This window comes from Perissodus microlepis, chromosome 16 (assembly GCF_051167445.1).
Source record: "Perissodus microlepis isolate ML-2025 ecotype Zambia chromosome 16, ASM5116744v1, whole genome shotgun sequence".
NCBI classification, from domain to species: Eukaryota; Metazoa; Chordata; class Actinopteri; order Cichliformes; family Cichlidae; genus Perissodus; species Perissodus microlepis.
The window spans coordinates 321,072-337,685 of record NC_140476.1 but is presented as its reverse complement, the minus strand read 5'-3'; the positions used below and the strand labels follow the sequence as shown (position 1 = coordinate 337,685).

The 16,614-nt window shown below is 44.3% G+C and overlaps 1 protein-coding gene across 3 annotated transcripts in view; it reads right to left on the bottom strand.

The window, feature by feature from the left end:
- LOC146370123 (titin-like) overlaps positions 1–16,614 on the bottom strand; it is a 174,205-nt gene that overhangs the window by 155,795 nt on the left and 1,796 nt on the right. For all 3 annotated transcript variants that reach the window (XM_084908769.1, XM_084908770.1, XM_084908771.1), the window contains exons 2-24: positions 13,670–13,773; positions 12,136–12,339; positions 11,454–11,741; positions 11,285–11,370; positions 10,992–11,200; positions 10,688–10,826; positions 8,995–9,255; positions 8,427–8,540; positions 7,782–8,042; positions 7,107–7,169; positions 6,761–7,019; positions 6,417–6,480; positions 6,081–6,281; positions 5,397–5,539; positions 5,053–5,198; positions 4,216–4,443; positions 3,863–4,104; positions 3,537–3,769; positions 3,287–3,451; positions 3,022–3,190; positions 1,125–2,821; positions 759–1,040; positions 333–599 (exon numbers count right to left, since the gene is read on the bottom strand). In XM_084908769.1, coding sequence (XP_084764895.1) covers positions 333–599; positions 759–1,040; positions 1,125–2,821; positions 3,022–3,190; positions 3,287–3,451; positions 3,537–3,769; positions 3,863–4,104; positions 4,216–4,443; positions 5,053–5,198; positions 5,397–5,539; positions 6,081–6,281; positions 6,417–6,480; positions 6,761–7,019; positions 7,107–7,169; positions 7,782–8,042; positions 8,427–8,540; positions 8,995–9,255; positions 10,688–10,826; positions 10,992–11,200; positions 11,285–11,370; positions 11,454–11,741; positions 12,136–12,339; positions 13,670–13,760 — 5,812 coding nt within the window. In that variant the 5' untranslated portion in view covers positions 13,761–13,773. The remainder of the gene's footprint in view (positions 1–332; positions 600–758; positions 1,041–1,124; positions 2,822–3,021; positions 3,191–3,286; positions 3,452–3,536; positions 3,770–3,862; positions 4,105–4,215; positions 4,444–5,052; positions 5,199–5,396; positions 5,540–6,080; positions 6,282–6,416; positions 6,481–6,760; positions 7,020–7,106; positions 7,170–7,781; positions 8,043–8,426; positions 8,541–8,994; positions 9,256–10,687; positions 10,827–10,991; positions 11,201–11,284; positions 11,371–11,453; positions 11,742–12,135; positions 12,340–13,669; positions 13,774–16,614) is intronic.

Here is a 16,614-nt window from a genome sequence, read left to right as displayed (position 1 = left end):
CTTAAATACAAAATAAACTTGTCTTAAAATGGTTAATTTTCTCACCTTTCTCACCCCTTGATATGTTTTCTATGTTTGATTATGAATAAAATATGGCTTTATAAGATTTGTGGCACTTTTATAAAAACCTATCATTTAGATTTAAATGTATTTTGAGGGAAAGTAGAAATGGTTTGTCCACAAACAGGAGAAGATGGTTAGCCCGAATTCCAGTAACACATTTTGTTGTAGTCTGAACAGTAGACTTAACTTTACTTCTTAAATACAATAACTTCCGTCCATAGAGTTTCATCATCCATATCCAATTCAGTGCCATGGGAACAGCAACTCACATTTCATCTTCAGAGAGGCACTTGTCTTAAACTCGGCCACTTTGAAGGTATATTCTCCCTGGTCTTCCTTCTTGACGTCTTTCACAGAGAGAGTGTGTCTTCCACGGCGGGAGGAGATGACGTATTTACTGCCAGGAGTCAGCAGATTATCTCCAAAGTACCAGCTGCCTTCGGCATCTTCACGAGAGACAATACATTCAAACTCTCCGGAGTAAGTCTCGGGCACCTCGGTGCTCTCCAGCTGCTTTAACAGCTCCAGAGGAGCTCCTGTTGGTCACATAATACAACAAGAGTTCAAGTCAGTCACAAAGTATATATATACCATATAAAGTACCTTGAGGTAACCGTTGATGTATTTGGAATAATTAATAATGAACTGTGTTGATTTCATTGCCTAATGAACAGAATATGAAGAACCTAACCCACCTTCAACATTAAGCTTGGCGGCTGTCCTGACAGTATCATCATCTACAGCCACGCATGTATATTCAGTATCATCCCTCATTTCGATCATCAGCACAGACAGGAAGTGAACCTTTCTGTCAGAGTGCATTCTGTATTTGTCTCCAGAGAAGATCTCCACATTATTCTTCAGCCATTTGACCTTCACAAAAGGCTCGTTGGTTTCACACTCAAAGGTAGCCACGGTATCCTTCTCCTTGGCACTGACGTCCTCCAACTTCTGAGTGAAGTTAACGACTTGTTTTGCTGCAGAAATGACACCAGAGCATTATTCAGAGAATGCAGGATTTAAAATCAGAATTATATGTACATGATCAAGATCTGTGTTACCTTGCACCAACAGGAAAGCGTGGCTTGAAGTCTCTCCAGCAGTACTGGAAGCTTTAACCATGACACTGGCAGAATCCTCTGCTGTGACATCCCTGATCACCAGTTCACAAACATGGTCCTCAGGCCAGTACCAGTAAACACGGTCAGTCTTCTCCAGTTGAACTCCATTCTTGAACCACTGACACTCAGGTTCTGGTCTGCCGACAACTCTGACTCTAAACTTGACTTCGTCACCCTGTGCGACTGTCTGGCTGGTAATACGCTCAAGGATCTTTGGCGCTTCCATGCTGGGTGAGAGCTTGACCCTCTCTGGTTTTAGAGGCTTGGCAGTAACTTGGCGACGCTCTTCCTCCTTCTTCTTCTCAGCCTCCTCCTTCTCCTTGGCACGATGAAGCAGTTCCTCCTTTGTCTTCCTCAGCAGGTCCTCATAGGAGTCATCTCTCTTGCGAGACTTGAGATCCACTGCAGTAATAGACTCGTAATAGCCTTCCTCTGTCCTGCGCTTGAACTTACTCCTCAGCTCCTCTGACTCCTCACTGGCTTTCTCATGGACAATTCTCTGGGCCTTCTTGAGTTTGACGACCTCTTTCAGCTGAGTGTCCTCTGTAGGCTTTTCAGCTTTAACTACCTCAAATGGTACTTTTCCAGGTTCAGGTGCAGCCTCAGCTGGCTTAGCCTCAGGGGCGCGGCGCAGATGAGTTCTGAAGTCCTCCTTCTGCTGAATCTCCAGTTTTACGACGTGCTCAACGGAGCCCAGATTGTTATCTGCTACGACTCTGACCTCCCCTGAATCATATGATTTGATGTCAGTTATCTCCAAGTAGTAAATGCCATCATAGCGAAGTCTGTATCTCTTGCTTTTGCGGATAAGTTGTCCATTGAGGTACCAGTTAACTTTTGGTGCTGGATATCCGGTCACTCTGCAGCGGAATCGAGCCGTTTCACCCTCTAAAACTCTGATTGGTTCTGGAAGAAGGACGATCTCAGGCTTCATCTTCTCTGTTTCTTCTTCAGCAGTGACTCCATAAGGTCCACCTTCATGAGCCAAACGCTCTATCTCATCGATCCGGTGGGCACCCTTCCTTCCTTCAGGAAGTTGTGTTTCCTCAACAAGGCCCTTCTCATCCTTGACAATCAGGGTGGCTGAGGTTTGGTCAACTCCGTACTTGTTGGTCGCTCTGCAGGTAATGACGCCGCTGTCTCTAGCATAAGCGGCTTCATAGTCCAGGCTGCAGTAACCAAATTCATTCACCATGCGCAATCTGTTAGCAGCAGCCAGAGGTTTGCCGTCATGCAGCCACTCCACCACCATTGTGGGGTCACCAATAGGAGTCAGTCTGCACTCAAAATGAGCTGGACCGAAGCGCTTCATGCGGACAGATGTCAGCTTCTTCTTGAACTGTGGTTTTTGCTGCTTCTCTTTGTCATAAAGGTCGCCTTCCTCCCACTGCTCTTGACCATATCGCAGATGAAGCGGCTCCACCTCTGGAGGAGCAATCTCTTTGGCTTTGTATGTTCCTTTGGGAATGATGAGTTTCCTCTCTGGTTCAGGCTCAGCATATTCCACCTCAACATTGACTCTGCAGCGAGTGGTATCTCTGCCAGCCTTATTGATGGCTGTAGCAGTGTACCAGGCGCTGTCTGAGCCAGCTGCTGATGGGATCTGGAATTTAGCCTCTCCTCTGGTTCCTTCAATCCTGGAAAATCAAATTCTCACTTTAGAGAAGCTTTGACATTTGACACGTGTTTTTAATTGAAATGAAAATCTCAGGTTGCTTTGAGGAACACTTTTACTCTCCACAAACGCAGCGTTTCATTTAAAAAGTGTGTTGCTGCATCAAGGTCATTGAAGAAAACAGATGTGATCTACATTTAATGCTAAAGTCACAGAACATACTTGATGCTTGGGTGCTTGTGTGGGGTGATGATGTCGCTGTTCTTCAGCCAGACGATATCAGGCAGTGGGTTTCCAATGGCTTTGACAGCCAGTTCAACCAGAGTGCCCTGCTTCACACTGATGTTCCTCAGTTTCTCAGTGAACTGTGGACGCACCAGGGTTTCCTTGGCTGAAAAAGAAAGTTAAATGAAAGTAAGCCGATCCCCCAACATTTTTCCTTCTGGAAGAAACTTCATGTTGAGAGAATATGAAGTTGCATTCTTACCATCAACACCGAGAGTGACGGAGATGGATGTGCGTCCAGCTCTGTTCTGAGCCACCACAGTCCACTCCCCGGAGTCTTGTGGCAAAGCTGGGACGATGATCAGGGACTGAGTGCCATCCTCTTTAACCACGATCTTGTGGGTGTGGTCACTAACTGTTTGTTGTCCTGAGAGGAAGATAGTTGAATGGCTTGTGAGATCAACAAATTTTGTTCAAACTCTTTTTGAAGATTTCCTCTTTGTTGTACTCACCATTGTGGAACCAGTACGTCTCAGGCATTGGTCTGCCCACAACCTTCAGGTCAAATCTGGCAGTTTGTCCCTCAGAACATTTATATGATGAAGGCTTCATGACAAAAACAGGCTTGTAGAGTCTTTCTAGCTGAGCCTCATCAGTCTCATCTAGCCGACGAGCAGGAGAATGTCCAGGTGAACGACTGGGAGAACGGCCAGGTGAGCGGCTCAGAGAGCGAGGAGATGTGGACCTGAGAAAGTATTAATCCTTGTCATTTCCCTTATCGTCAGTGTTCCCTGTTTCAAGCTTTGTGAATGTCTCTGTTGTTTAAGAAAAGCTTTACCTGATCCTCTGCACTGCTGGCTGTGGTGTGAATTGCTGAGGTGTTACTGTTTCACATGGCTCCACATAGAGCTTCCCAGAACTGACAGCATTACCCTTCATGTTGGTGGCAAACGCGGTGTACACGCCTTCATCTTCGGGTATCACTACAGGCAGGCGAAGGCTGGCCCGTCCATCCTGAAGAACCTCTATTTGGTAATGGTCTCCAGCCCTAATACGCTGGCCATCTTTGAACCAAGCAATCTGCCAAGAGACACGACGTGATCGTAAAATCATGTGAACTCTACTTTAGAGCTTTTTATGTATTTCAAGACCATTTCTCTAATTGTAACATATTTCTTAAAGATTCAGCACCTTGGGGAGCGGCATTCCAGACATCTTGCAGTGGAAAGTAGCGCTCATCCCCTCCATGATCCTGTAACTTTTCACTGGAGTGTCAAAGGCTGGCTGTACCGCCTCAGTCTCAGTGGCAGTCACCATCAACTCTCCGTCCTCTGTCACAATCTCTCTGTAGCTGATTTTCATAATGGTAAACTCAATCTCCTGGATGATCCTCTGCTCGATGACAGACAGATGGAATTCCTGCAGATATGATATGATGTCAGTCAGTGGGTCCTGATCATAGTCAAGCCCAAGGAAAGGTCTTTGTAGATTACGAAAATGATGATTTTTATGCTTGCTTTAATTGTTATGCATCGGTTATTACATTTTCTTCCCAATAACGTGCATATTTAAAGGCACATAAAGGTTTTACTAAAGCTGGATAGTCAACCAGGTAGTGTGGGAAATTCAACGACACCAATTCTAATGAGAGCTTAGTCTGACAGTGCGCTCTGAATTACAATATCAACTGCAGTTACTACTGACAACAGCAGTATCTGCAGCTACAGGGACCCCAGCTTTTTACTTAATCTCAAGGTAAAGTGCTTACTTAAGTTTGTGCTGTACTCATCGTCATGATGTGATATACAGCACACAAAATGATAGAGGTGTCCACATACTAACTGTTCTGTCAGGATTTGAGACTTTGTGGCGTCTCCAGCCTTTTTTTGTAAACAGCTCACTGGAGCTCATATAAACTATTACACAGGATAGTGACAAACACTCCATATAACCATCTAGTTCCTTATGATGGCTTTGACATGGTTTGGTATTGTATTATGATCACAGCTATGGCTAAGGATTCTCTACCTGTCCAGAGATAATGGTGGTGGTTATCTTCTCCATTGTTGTAACAGTGACAGGGGGAATATCTCCCACCTTGGGCTCTTGCACAGTGGATGTCACTTCAGTCTTAAACATTGCTTCCTGTTTCTTCATGTAGGCCTCATATTCCTCTGTTGGCAAAAAAACAAAACAAAAAAAAAACCAATCCTATGAGTTCAAGTAGTTTCCATCATCTCTTTAAGGACTGTGCAAGCTAACTGTTTCTGCATCAGCTGTATGGCATAATATCCACTGACAGTCCCTTTATCTCTGCTCCTTGTGTTATATCTTTAGGACAGCAGTTTGCCATCACTGCAGTATTTACTGACCTTCCTCCAGCAGACTGGCGGAGGCAGAGACTTCTCCAAGCTTATTCTTGGCAAACACGGCATATTCTCCAGCGTCATCGGCGAAGGTCATGGAGATCTCTAAACAGCACTCTCCAGTCTCCTTCTTGTAGGCAACTTTGTATCTGATGGAGGGGAATGAGCATTACAGGCCCCTGAAGGCTGCAGCGTGTTGCATCACAATAGGAGCAAACAGTGTCCTAATATTTTACCCATACTTAGTCTTACCAGTACCGTTTGTCCTAAGAGCCCACTGAAGATAAAATCATGGATTCAGGTCTAAAGGGATTGATCTCAATGCAGAAGCAGGAATGAGAGCTGTAGCTTAATGTGCTGGTGGCTCATTACTGGGTGAGACAGTTGACCTTAGCTGAACCATGAGCCAGATGTTTGGTTTTGCTAATCCTGGTATATCTGACAGGGACTTTAGGATTGGTGTCAGTTGGGTTTGAGGGGGGGGGTCCGAGTTGTGTATTCTGGTAGAAAGCTGAGCTCTAATGACGTGTTCATTTCTTACATTTTACAGTGATGACTTTAGCACTTTAGTCCTTGAGTTAGGGGATTTGTTTTACAGCTGCATTCACACGTCAGATAAAATATAGATCACGTAAACCACAAAGGTTTCCATGTAAGGACAGTGAAAACCTGAGCACAGGTATTACTCACCTGTATCCGGTAGTGAGTGGGACACCACTCTTCTTCCAGATGATGTGTGGTTTGGGGCTTCCCCCAATCTGACATTCAAACACAACACTTCCACCCTCCACTAGCTTCTGGATGGTTGGTTTCTTGATAAAGAAGGGAGCAGCAGCAGCAGACTCTGACTCCACCATGCTCACCTGGGTCTCCTCTCTGGTTTCTCTTAATCTGGAAATAAAAATGTTTCCTTATTTTCAGGCCCAACCTGTACCGCTTGTCATCCGTTTCAGTGATGTAAAATAAGAAACCAATATGTTTGACGATTTCACTTGATGAATGTAACTCAAACTTTAAGTGACTCACTGAGCAGTTTCAACATGTTCTGTAACAACAGCAATCTCCTCTCTGCTCTCGATGTCTTCAGACACTGGTGGGGAAAGACAGTTCATCACTGTAAACGCATGAATATGCAGAACGTATAGACGGGAAGGGATGAGATTATGTTACGGGAAGATTTCAGGTCCTGTGTGTATCAAGAACAGGGCTCGGTGCATGCATGTGAACAGTCTCTGAGGAAAAAAGGGCTCAAATTAAAGTTATCCTGATATCTGCTGGACACGCTGGGCATCGTTCCTCAGTATGTTACAGCATACTACGAAAGAAGATTACTTCCTGTGTGAGTGACACTGCATTCTGCTTGCACTGACCCTGGACAAGCAGGTAACAGGACGTGCTGACAGTTCCCGCCTCATTGGTAGCTGTGCAGGTGAAGCGGCCGCTGTCTTCAGCGAATGCTTCACGGATCACCAGTCTGGCAAATCCATTCTCGTAGGTGATCTGGAAATCAATGGAGCTCTCAATCTTGTAGTCCTCTCTGAACCACATAATGATGGGGGTGGGCTGACCGCTGATCTGGCACTCCAGGGTCACAGACTCGCCCTCGATCACATTTGTGTTCTTCAATCCCTGCACAAAAAAATATCACAACATCTTTACAAAAAGGTCTCTTTCCCTAAACAGTGTGGACATGTGATCTGAGGGCAGTCCACTCACAGAAATCAGCGTGGGAGGGACCACAGCACCACCGGCAGAAGGCACCGCAGCTGCCTCCACCACCTGTAAGATATTCACAGGTATGTTGGGAACATTAGGCTGAAAAACTACAGCAGCTATTTCTAAGATCCCACACATGGACACAGTGACAGAAACAACCAACACACACACACACGATGAAGAAGAGATAACACAGCACATATGATGGAGGGAAGGCTGGATGGACTGCAGAGGTGAGAATGAGGTTGTCAATAGCATGGAGAAGCCAGTTAAAGTTTATTACAGGGATATTTAATTATGGATTTTCACAGAAATCAAGAAAACCATCAAGAGAAGTTGTAAAAACCAGAAGTATGACCTGTGTCCCACAACATTTTTCTTCAGCTGTTCTTTAGTCTAATAAATGGTGAAAATGTCAATGAAATCAGGAGCATTCAAACCCGGGGTAACAGGAACTTCTGCCCTTTCAATCAGATTTTTCAAATAGAGGTTTTTCAGCCTGTGAACGAGGATCTAATCAGGCAGCTCATATTAGGATTTATCATCTTGAAAATATCTGATAAAATTCACAATACTTTGGCCAGCTGTTGGCAGCTAACGGATCGTATAGATCTTACATCCACATCAGGTTTTCTTGTCCTGTTTAGACCCAGCTCTCTGAGCTACATTACAAACCTGGGCTCCCCAGTCCTCATACATTCTCTCCATTCTGCCTGAGTACACCACCCCGGTCTGTAACTCAGAGCCAGAATGACTCTGATATTTGTCAGTGAAGTGTTTGAACGGTGGTGGGATGGTCTCCAGCATCTCTCTGGTCTCTGCTACTCTGCGAGATGGACTGGGAGACTTGACAGGCTTGATGATCTTTCGAATAGTGGCAGAAGACGAGGATAACTCTTTGTGCAGAGTGGCCATGGCCGAGCCGGCGATGGAAACCTGACCGACCCAAAGAGGAAGAGCCACACCGTCATCAAGCAAATACTGTTGAGTCTTTTCTGAAATGTGTGTTAAACCACAGCACAGAGGAGCTATGGCACGTTAGTCTGATTAATGCTACAACAGGGTCAGATAGAGGGACTTTAATTAAGATGGATTAATAGAAGGTACTGGATCAATCAAGTTTATTAAATAAGGGGATGAAGCAAAAGAAGGTTAAGGGAGGATTGATTTAGTTATTTTATGGATAATATTTGATCACGGTGACACTGCATTAAAACACAAGTTTGCATTTCAGCCAATCAGCAGTTCAATAAGCTTGCCACAGCAACGGTCCTATCACATTATTATTTTCCACAGCTCGCCTGATGCTTCCTGTCTTACCTCACTGCTAGACTCGAGTTTTGGGACAGACACTTTAGAAACTGTGAATTGTGGAACTGGAGACGGGGTGAGACCAGTGTCCACACGGGAGGAGATTTCTGTCACTCTCTGAATCTGGAGCAACCAACACAACAAGAGTCAGAACCTCAGGAGGATTTTAAAATCTGCACAGTATATTTAGAAGATGACTATGTGATTATCAAGAGATTTGTGCTTCAAATGTCTTTTTTATGGTTGACTATGAGGTGACTTCACAGAGATGAATCGGTCATTATTCACCAAATAATTCAAACAAGACTTTGCCCAAAGACACATTTAATACATAATTAAATAATTGATCTGACATATGGACTGTTTTTTCTGAGATACTTTTTTTGTAATTGTGCAAAATCATTTTTTGTAACTTTTTCATTTTGATGGAAAATAAAACATCCATCTGTTCTCTTCAGCAAAGGGGGGGGGGGGTGTGAGTAAAATACCAAAATAAAAAATAAATGAAAGAATTCAAATCTGCTGATAGTTTGGTCAAATCTCTTGGTAATCGTTGTTCACTGGAGGCCTAGCTAACCTGAGGCTGCAGCACGGCTGCTTCACGTGTAAACTCCTGAGCAGTAGAAAGCATGTGCCCACTTTGCACTCTTGTTGATGTCAAAGCAGCTTGATAGCTTTGATCAGCAGCCACGGCGGCGGCCTGCTGCCTTAAGTCCACCTCTACAGCCTCGTCCTCTTCAGCTCGACCCCCCTCGACAAGCGCGGGCTGACGGACACGAGCGAGGTCGACGGCAGCCACCACGGTGGCCACTGCCCCCGCTCTTTTCCCTCCCTCAGCCTGGAGACACAACAGATCTCAGGACATCCAGCACAGCGGTACAGAAACAGGCAGGTTCATGGGGGACATCACTTTGGTAAGTATCTCCATCCCCTCGTTCAAGGAAAAACTTTGTTTAAAATACAGGGCTGGGAGAAAGACCTGATTTGCCCAAATTTGCATATAGACTGGGTTTAGTTAGCTTGACTCTATTAACGCAGGTCTAAAACTCTGGGCTGGATGGTTGTCCAATAAACAAGAGGCTATTGAATGAGCTTCAGAGGTAGATCTTGGACTATGGGCAGAGCCAGATTAGCTGTCTCCCCAGCTTCCAGTTTTTTGCAAAGCTTAGCCTGACTCCAGTTATCCAAATGAGATAATAAGGTACTTAAAGAACACGAAAAAGTTCTGCTTTATTATACCGCTCGACACTTGCCTGCTCCTGAGGGAATCCCAGATGTCAAAACTCATAATTACATAAGAACAGGTTTGCACAAAGATAATGACTGACATCCAGCTCAACACCTGAACCGGTTTTTAAAGCCTGACCCATGCAAGCTTAAAGGTTTAAAGTCATTTGAAGACAGCACATTGGTTCATCTGTTTGTCAGCAGTGACGTTAGCTGCAAAGAAAAGTGACAGCCACAATCTTGTGGCGATACAATAAAACAATAAGACCAGTCTTCTGAGTTAAGCTGAAGCGATCTCAGACACATCAGGAGGACATCAGGTATTCTGACAGCATTGTCAGCTGAACCGAGCCAGGCTTGCTCTCTACTGGAAACAGGTGCTAAAGTCTTGTGGTTAAACACAGAGGACACAGCTCTTTGAGGGTGTATTTTCCTCCTCTTCTGTGAGTAAAGATGTTGCTTCTTGGTTTTTAAAGTTTTCACATGTTTCCCCCCTTCACCGTATGAATCTGTGTGGGGCTGAAAGAAGTTACAGTCCCGCCCAGCCTGCAGAGATGTCCCATCCCTCATCATCCAGGGTAAAACTCACATCATCAGCTTCAGATGATTCTCTTTTCATTTCAAAGACCAAATGTTCAGACTGCTGTGTGATGCTGTGCCAATGATGTGAATATGGGCAGGGCAAACAATCAGGCACATTAAAACAAGGAACACATGGAAAAGAATTGGCTGTAAGGTGGAGGAAGGTGGATGGAGGGTTCTGTTTTTCAGAGTAAACCCGTAATACCTTTAAACAAGGACCTGAAATCCACCGCAGAGGCTGTGAGACATGAACGTCACAAATAGAGAAGTGGAAGTAATATTTCATGACCAAACACAGTGAGGGAGCTGATGGTAACGCAGCTGAACCCGAAGAAGAAAGACTCAGGAATCTGGGAACCTCACGTTTAATTGAAAATGCCCATTTTTTGTGAAGTGTCTCCTGGAATGGTTTATCTGTGGATGGGAATATGTCGTGCTACCCCAGGGATGCCAGCCCTCACCTGTTTGACCATGGTGACCTGCTGCTCCCGGACCAACTGAGTGACAGTCCTGCCCTCGGCCACGTAGTCTTCCTGCTTCCAGGGCGGGAGGACGTCACCGGCGGCCTGCTTGTGTGCGGCGATAGGGGACGGGACTGCCCTGAAAGGTGAGACTGAGAGTTACACAGCTGCCCTGATTGGTTTATTCATCGAGCACACCGGATCAGCAGATCTCTGTCAGTAATCATTCGCTGACTTCTTTCCGTGTAAAAGTTACGAACAGGCAAATAACAGCCAGCGTTAACCCCTCCCAGACTCTACCCACCTGACAGGCGTGGGTGTGGGTGCCTTCACATGTCTGACAGGTGACGGTGACTGTTGCCGTCCCCCGGTCACCTTGGCCACCAGTGATGGCTGAGTTGGTGACTTGGATGCGGGTTTCGGAGGTACTCTGGGTGGAGTCTTGTGAGCCAGCTCTGCGCCCTCTATCTGCATCTCCATCATGGCGGAGGCCTGGAAACTGGCCTCCATCTTCTGGGGACGGAGAGCAGAGTTCATGAAGTTAGATTAAGTATGAGTAAATTAGACAATCACACATTTCTTTGAGGATTTTTTTACCTTTTCTACTCTGGTGTGTCGGGTCTCTGAAATCTGGGCGGTTGAAATCAAGGTCTTTGTTTTCTTTGCTGGAACGGCTTCTTCGCCTGAAAATGTCTCTTCTTTAGTCTGTGTTTGTCATCAAAGCAATTTCCAAAAGGAAGAAGAAGCAGAGATGAACCGTTCTTACCCTGAACCAGCAGTTCGGCTGTGGAGGTGGCCCGTCCGCTGCTGTTGGTGGCTGTCACCGAATACGTCCCAGAATCCTCTGGGAAGGCTTCAGCAATCAGCAAGCTGTGCAGGTCTCCGTCCTGGATGATTCTGAAGTCGGTGGAGCTCTGGATCTCGGCCCCTTCTCTGTAGAATTTTACCACAGGTGCGGGGATCCCGGTGACTCGAACATCCAGCCTCACCTGGCTGCCCTGTCTCACCGTGGAGCTCTGTAGTCTCTGAATGAAGCTCGGAGGCACCGTCTCCGCTGCAGAAGGAGGTACAGGTCGCTTTATATCAGCTGATCTCAGCATTTTGTTGTGCAAGTACACAATATAATAAAGCCAGTTTATGACTTTTTAGAAAACTGAATTTTTAATAACAGTTTGTTTTCAGTTTGATTCAGACGGGTGTTAAAAATCAGCTCATGATGTTGCAACGTCTGCCGACCGTTATCCACTGCTGTTTATCCTTTGAGAACTCTGGATGGCAGCTAAATGATAACATATACACAAATGAACCTTCTTTACAATCTATAAATATCAAAATTTTAACATTAAAATTTGCTGTTTGTAGCAGCTTTTTTGAAAAGAAATGTATGGGAAATGTTCATGGAGCAGAAGTACTTTAGTTTACCGCCTGAAGTCCTCCTGTGAGCTCACCTGTAACTAAGAGTTCGGCTGTGCTTGTGGCTTGTCCAGCACCGTTGGTGGCTCTGACAGAAAATCGTCCGCTGTGCGCGGCGGTCACAGCAGGAATCCTCAGAACAGCGCGGCCATCGCTGAACGAGATCTGAACGCCGGGCAGAGCGGCAGCAGAAAGTACCTGGCCATCACGGAACCAGCTCACCTCAGGAACTGGAGAACCTGCAAAGAGATGCATGAGACTCTGTCGGAGAACCCACAAACCAACATGCACCAAAGGATCCGGGACTAAGACCTGAGCCACAAAGTCAGTGCTTTCAGTAAAACAGTGAGATTTTAATGCGTGAAACAAAAATGTGAAAGGAAAAGCAAACGACGAACGAGTGGGAGAAACTTTATTAAGAGTTTAGCAAATTTTCATGTTCAACTTTTTATTTGAAATTTAAAAAATCATCTTTAAGATTAACGTTGTTCACGTGAGGTTTTCAAATTGTTTAAAAATATAGAAACTGAAAATGTGACATTTATTTAGCTAAAGTAGAAATTAAACATTTTAAAACTGGGATCAAATTTTGATTTTGTGTCTGATGGATTTAAAAATACAATTACTGTTTAAAATATACGAGAGCTTTAAAGGAAATAAGAACTAAGATCAATACAACAAAGAGTAATTCTTTTGAATCATGAGAACGTCAGTGAGATGAAGTCAGAGCAGAAAAACGTCACTATCAGGTTTGTTTTACCTGGTTAATCACGAAAGAATCAAGACTAAACTTCAGAAGCTTCATGTTTCCTTCATGTGGCGTTATCGTTACCTAGCTCGACCTGCAGAGCCGTCGCTGTGTGACTGATTGCACCAGTCTGTCAGGAGAATAAAGGACGGCTGCTTTTATACTCACTGGTTAAACTTAGAACAAATGACATTTCTCCTTTTAAGTCAAGCAATCATTGGGTCAAAGCAACAAGAAGCAGACTGTTCTCCCCTCAAACACTGCCACCAATAGCAAGCAGCAATGCAGCAACCATCTCAGCTCCCTGTGGTTTGGGCTGTTTGGACTTAAAACAGAAAACTGAGGGAGAAAGGCTGAAGAGCCAATCAGGAGCTGTCTGCGTAAATGTTGGCACATGCTTCCCCTGAGTTACTGAAAGGGAAAGGCATCTGCTGAAATTCTGTCACCTTTATTTTTATCACAGACATTGATTCCAACCTCCCAAATGTCAGAATGTCCCTGAAAGCAGCAGCAGCCTGTAAAAGCCTCGCTCGCCACGAGAAAAGAAAGAAAGGTGACGAGAACATTTAACCCTCAAAAGTCCATCATTTCTCTCTATAAATACAAAGAGTCCAGATATGAATGTTGCACAGTCTGCAGTGAACCTCTGTACCAGCTGCATGGCTTCAATGTCTAATATTTTTATATGAACCTTAACATTATTTCTCTCCTTTCTAACTAATGAAGTCAAACATCTGCTCATTCTTTGTATCTCCAGTGTAAATCACAACAGTGTCAAACATCGTCCTCTGCAGAACGTCACCATCACACGTTTCTCTTACCACTAACTTGAGCCTCGAACGTGGCGGCACTACCCTCCAGTGCCACGACGCTCTGTAGCGGCTGCGTGAACGTCGGCGCTTGAGTTGACATGATGATCGGCACCCTGGAACACAAACGAGGTGATCAGCCCAGAATAAAGAAAACAGCAGCAGGCTTGAAATGGTTTCATTGGCAGAGAAACTGACAGATCAGCAGCAGGTGGAGCTAATTCTCCACCTGCAGATACAAACAAACCTGCAGCCTTTTTAATACGAATGAAAAAATCATCAGATTTTCACTTTATTGTTTCAGTCATTGCAGGACAAAAACGAGATTACAACATGTTTTTACAAATATGTAGATTTTATGGCTGCATCAGATCGATGCGGTGAGATGAAAGATGAATAAGTGCTGCCAGGCTGAGGATGCAGACTGGGTCAAAAGGTGTGGAGAACTGTGGGTGTAGCTGGGCGTGCAGAGCAGCGGAGGAACCGGAGTGGAACCTAATCTGAGCAAATACAGAGAGACGTGAGAGCAGAACAGCCAATCAGACGGCCTCAGGCTGGAGCAGGGGAGCCGAGGTGGTGGAGCAGCAGATGGAGGCGAAGCTGCAGGCGGAGGTGGAGCATTGTGGATGCTTCTTCTCATAATGTTGTTTCTCCAGAAAACTTCAATGATTCAGTTTCAGTTTAGCTGTTGTGTTATTTGTTGCAACCTTTGTTTACTAGTTTATTCGAATCCGTATTTTAACTTTATCGTCTGTGATCAAATTTAAAACTAATAAAACAAGTTTTATGTTAAATACTTGTTTTGTCAAATTTTACTTTCATTGAGATAAAATAAATGATTCATTCAGTCATTTCTTTCTTCTAGTGCTGATCGCTCATCCTATTCTTTATATCACTTCCTGTTTCCCACGCTGATGCTGACATCATCACGCTGCCTGCCTTCTGTGAACCAATCAGCTTCCATTCTCTGCTTTAAATCACAAACACGTGTTTTTCTGCTGCTTTTATTGCTGTGTGATACATTTCTTTCCTGATAATGTACAAATGTCTCTGATATCCTACATGTGCATATCCAGATTGTTTGTTTAAACCTTTAGATTTCTTTATTCTTCACACTGGACAGTCCACAGGTGAGTAAATGGTTGTGACTTGCACTTGGGTATGTTGGCTGTTATATTCTCTGTTCTCTCAGTCCTTTGATTGGCCGTGTTGTTGTGATGTCATAGCTTTGTGACGATGCTAAGGTGTAGCTGATCCCCCGCTGGGATGGTGCTGTGGATCCTCTGGAAAACCAGAACTGTGTTTATAGATGTAACCAACATATAACAAAAACACTTTTCTGATGTTAGTCGTTGTTTGTAAAGGTTGAAGAACATTCGTACACTTTCAGCTCCGTCCATCAGTCCACAGAGCCCGTCTGTGTCACAGGGCGAGAAAGCTCTGTCACGTTAGAACCACAAAGGAAACGAGAACCTGTGAAAGCCCATCGAGACGGTCACCGACGCAGCAGCTACTGCGACTCATGGAGCACACTTTGGGTGGAGACGTGTTAGATAACCACTGTGTGAAAGAGTCACTGACCAATCATGTCGCTGAAGTGACTCCTGTGAGGACGCCTCATCAGTCCTTCAGCAGGATGATGTAACAGTCAGGCAGAGCTGCTTCCTCTTAACAATGAAACTGGTTTAATGATAACTAAGTAACGTCTGCGTGAGCACGGCGATGAACAAGCTGCGCACTCACAGCAGTGTTCAAACGATCAGAGACGCTGACAAAGGGTTTCAAAGGCTCATCAGCGGCAGCATTAACTGACTATTATGATCTAAACACAGCACAAACTGGGAGTCCCCGTGCTGATAAACAGCTTAGTATAAACTATAGTATAGTTTAAACTACACTGCTGTAAATAACAGAGCAGAAGAAGAAATCCAGTTTTTACACTGAGGTGACCCAAACTCTGCATGCCGTGCTTGCCTGGGGTGGTAGGAACACAGGATGCATTTGACTAATTGATGAAGTAATTAACTCTACTCGGGTTTGTGTTGAGGGACACATTTACATGTAGTTAAAAGCAGCTGGATGGAAATGTGCTGAGTGTCTCTGCAGCTTCACTCAGAGGTTTGAGTTTCAGAGCTGTGAGACAGGTGAGACGGACGGCGGCTATAAATGTCTGACGGACGGCAGCAGCTGTAGGTTTGCACTTTTGCAAAGAACATTTATGCTGCCGCTGACACAGAGATGAACAACATGGCTCTGATTAGCATGCTGGAAAAAAACAAACTGATTTTAAATAGAAATAAAAGTTTCCCTGAAAATACAACAGAAAGTCTGATGAAAAACTCAAATGTTTTCTGGTGTGAACTGTTGAAGGTCAACTGACCAAACACTGATCATGTCCACACTCTGCTGTGACCTCAGTGTGGACGTGGACCAGTTTGTCTTCATTGATATAAACAAATTCAATTCAACTTTATTTATACAGCACCAATCACAACAGCATTCAGCTGAAGGTGCTTCATACTGTAAACTCATCCATCATCTTCAACATTTAATTAGCTGTTTCCAAGTAATTATAACCATCAGAGTCAGATCTAAAGCTGATTCTGCTGCTTTAACTCTTTGGTTCCTGATTTTACTAAAAACCATAATAATAATAATAACAACAACAACAACGACGACGACGCATGTTATTAGTCAGTGCAGTGATGCAGTGGATCTTCTCACAGGTTCATGATCTTTAAATAAATGGAGCTCGTTGTTGTTTCCACTTCATGTGACACAAACTCTTACAGGTGAAATGTGCTGTGGAGTGTTTTTATCCACCACATTGTTATTTAGGCATGTTTCTGTGTTTATGTTGATTTTGTTCTAAAATCTCTTCATGGCAGAATTTGGACTGAAATGTTGATTAACACAAATCTTTGATTTTGCTGTGAAATCTTTTCAGACAAGAGTCA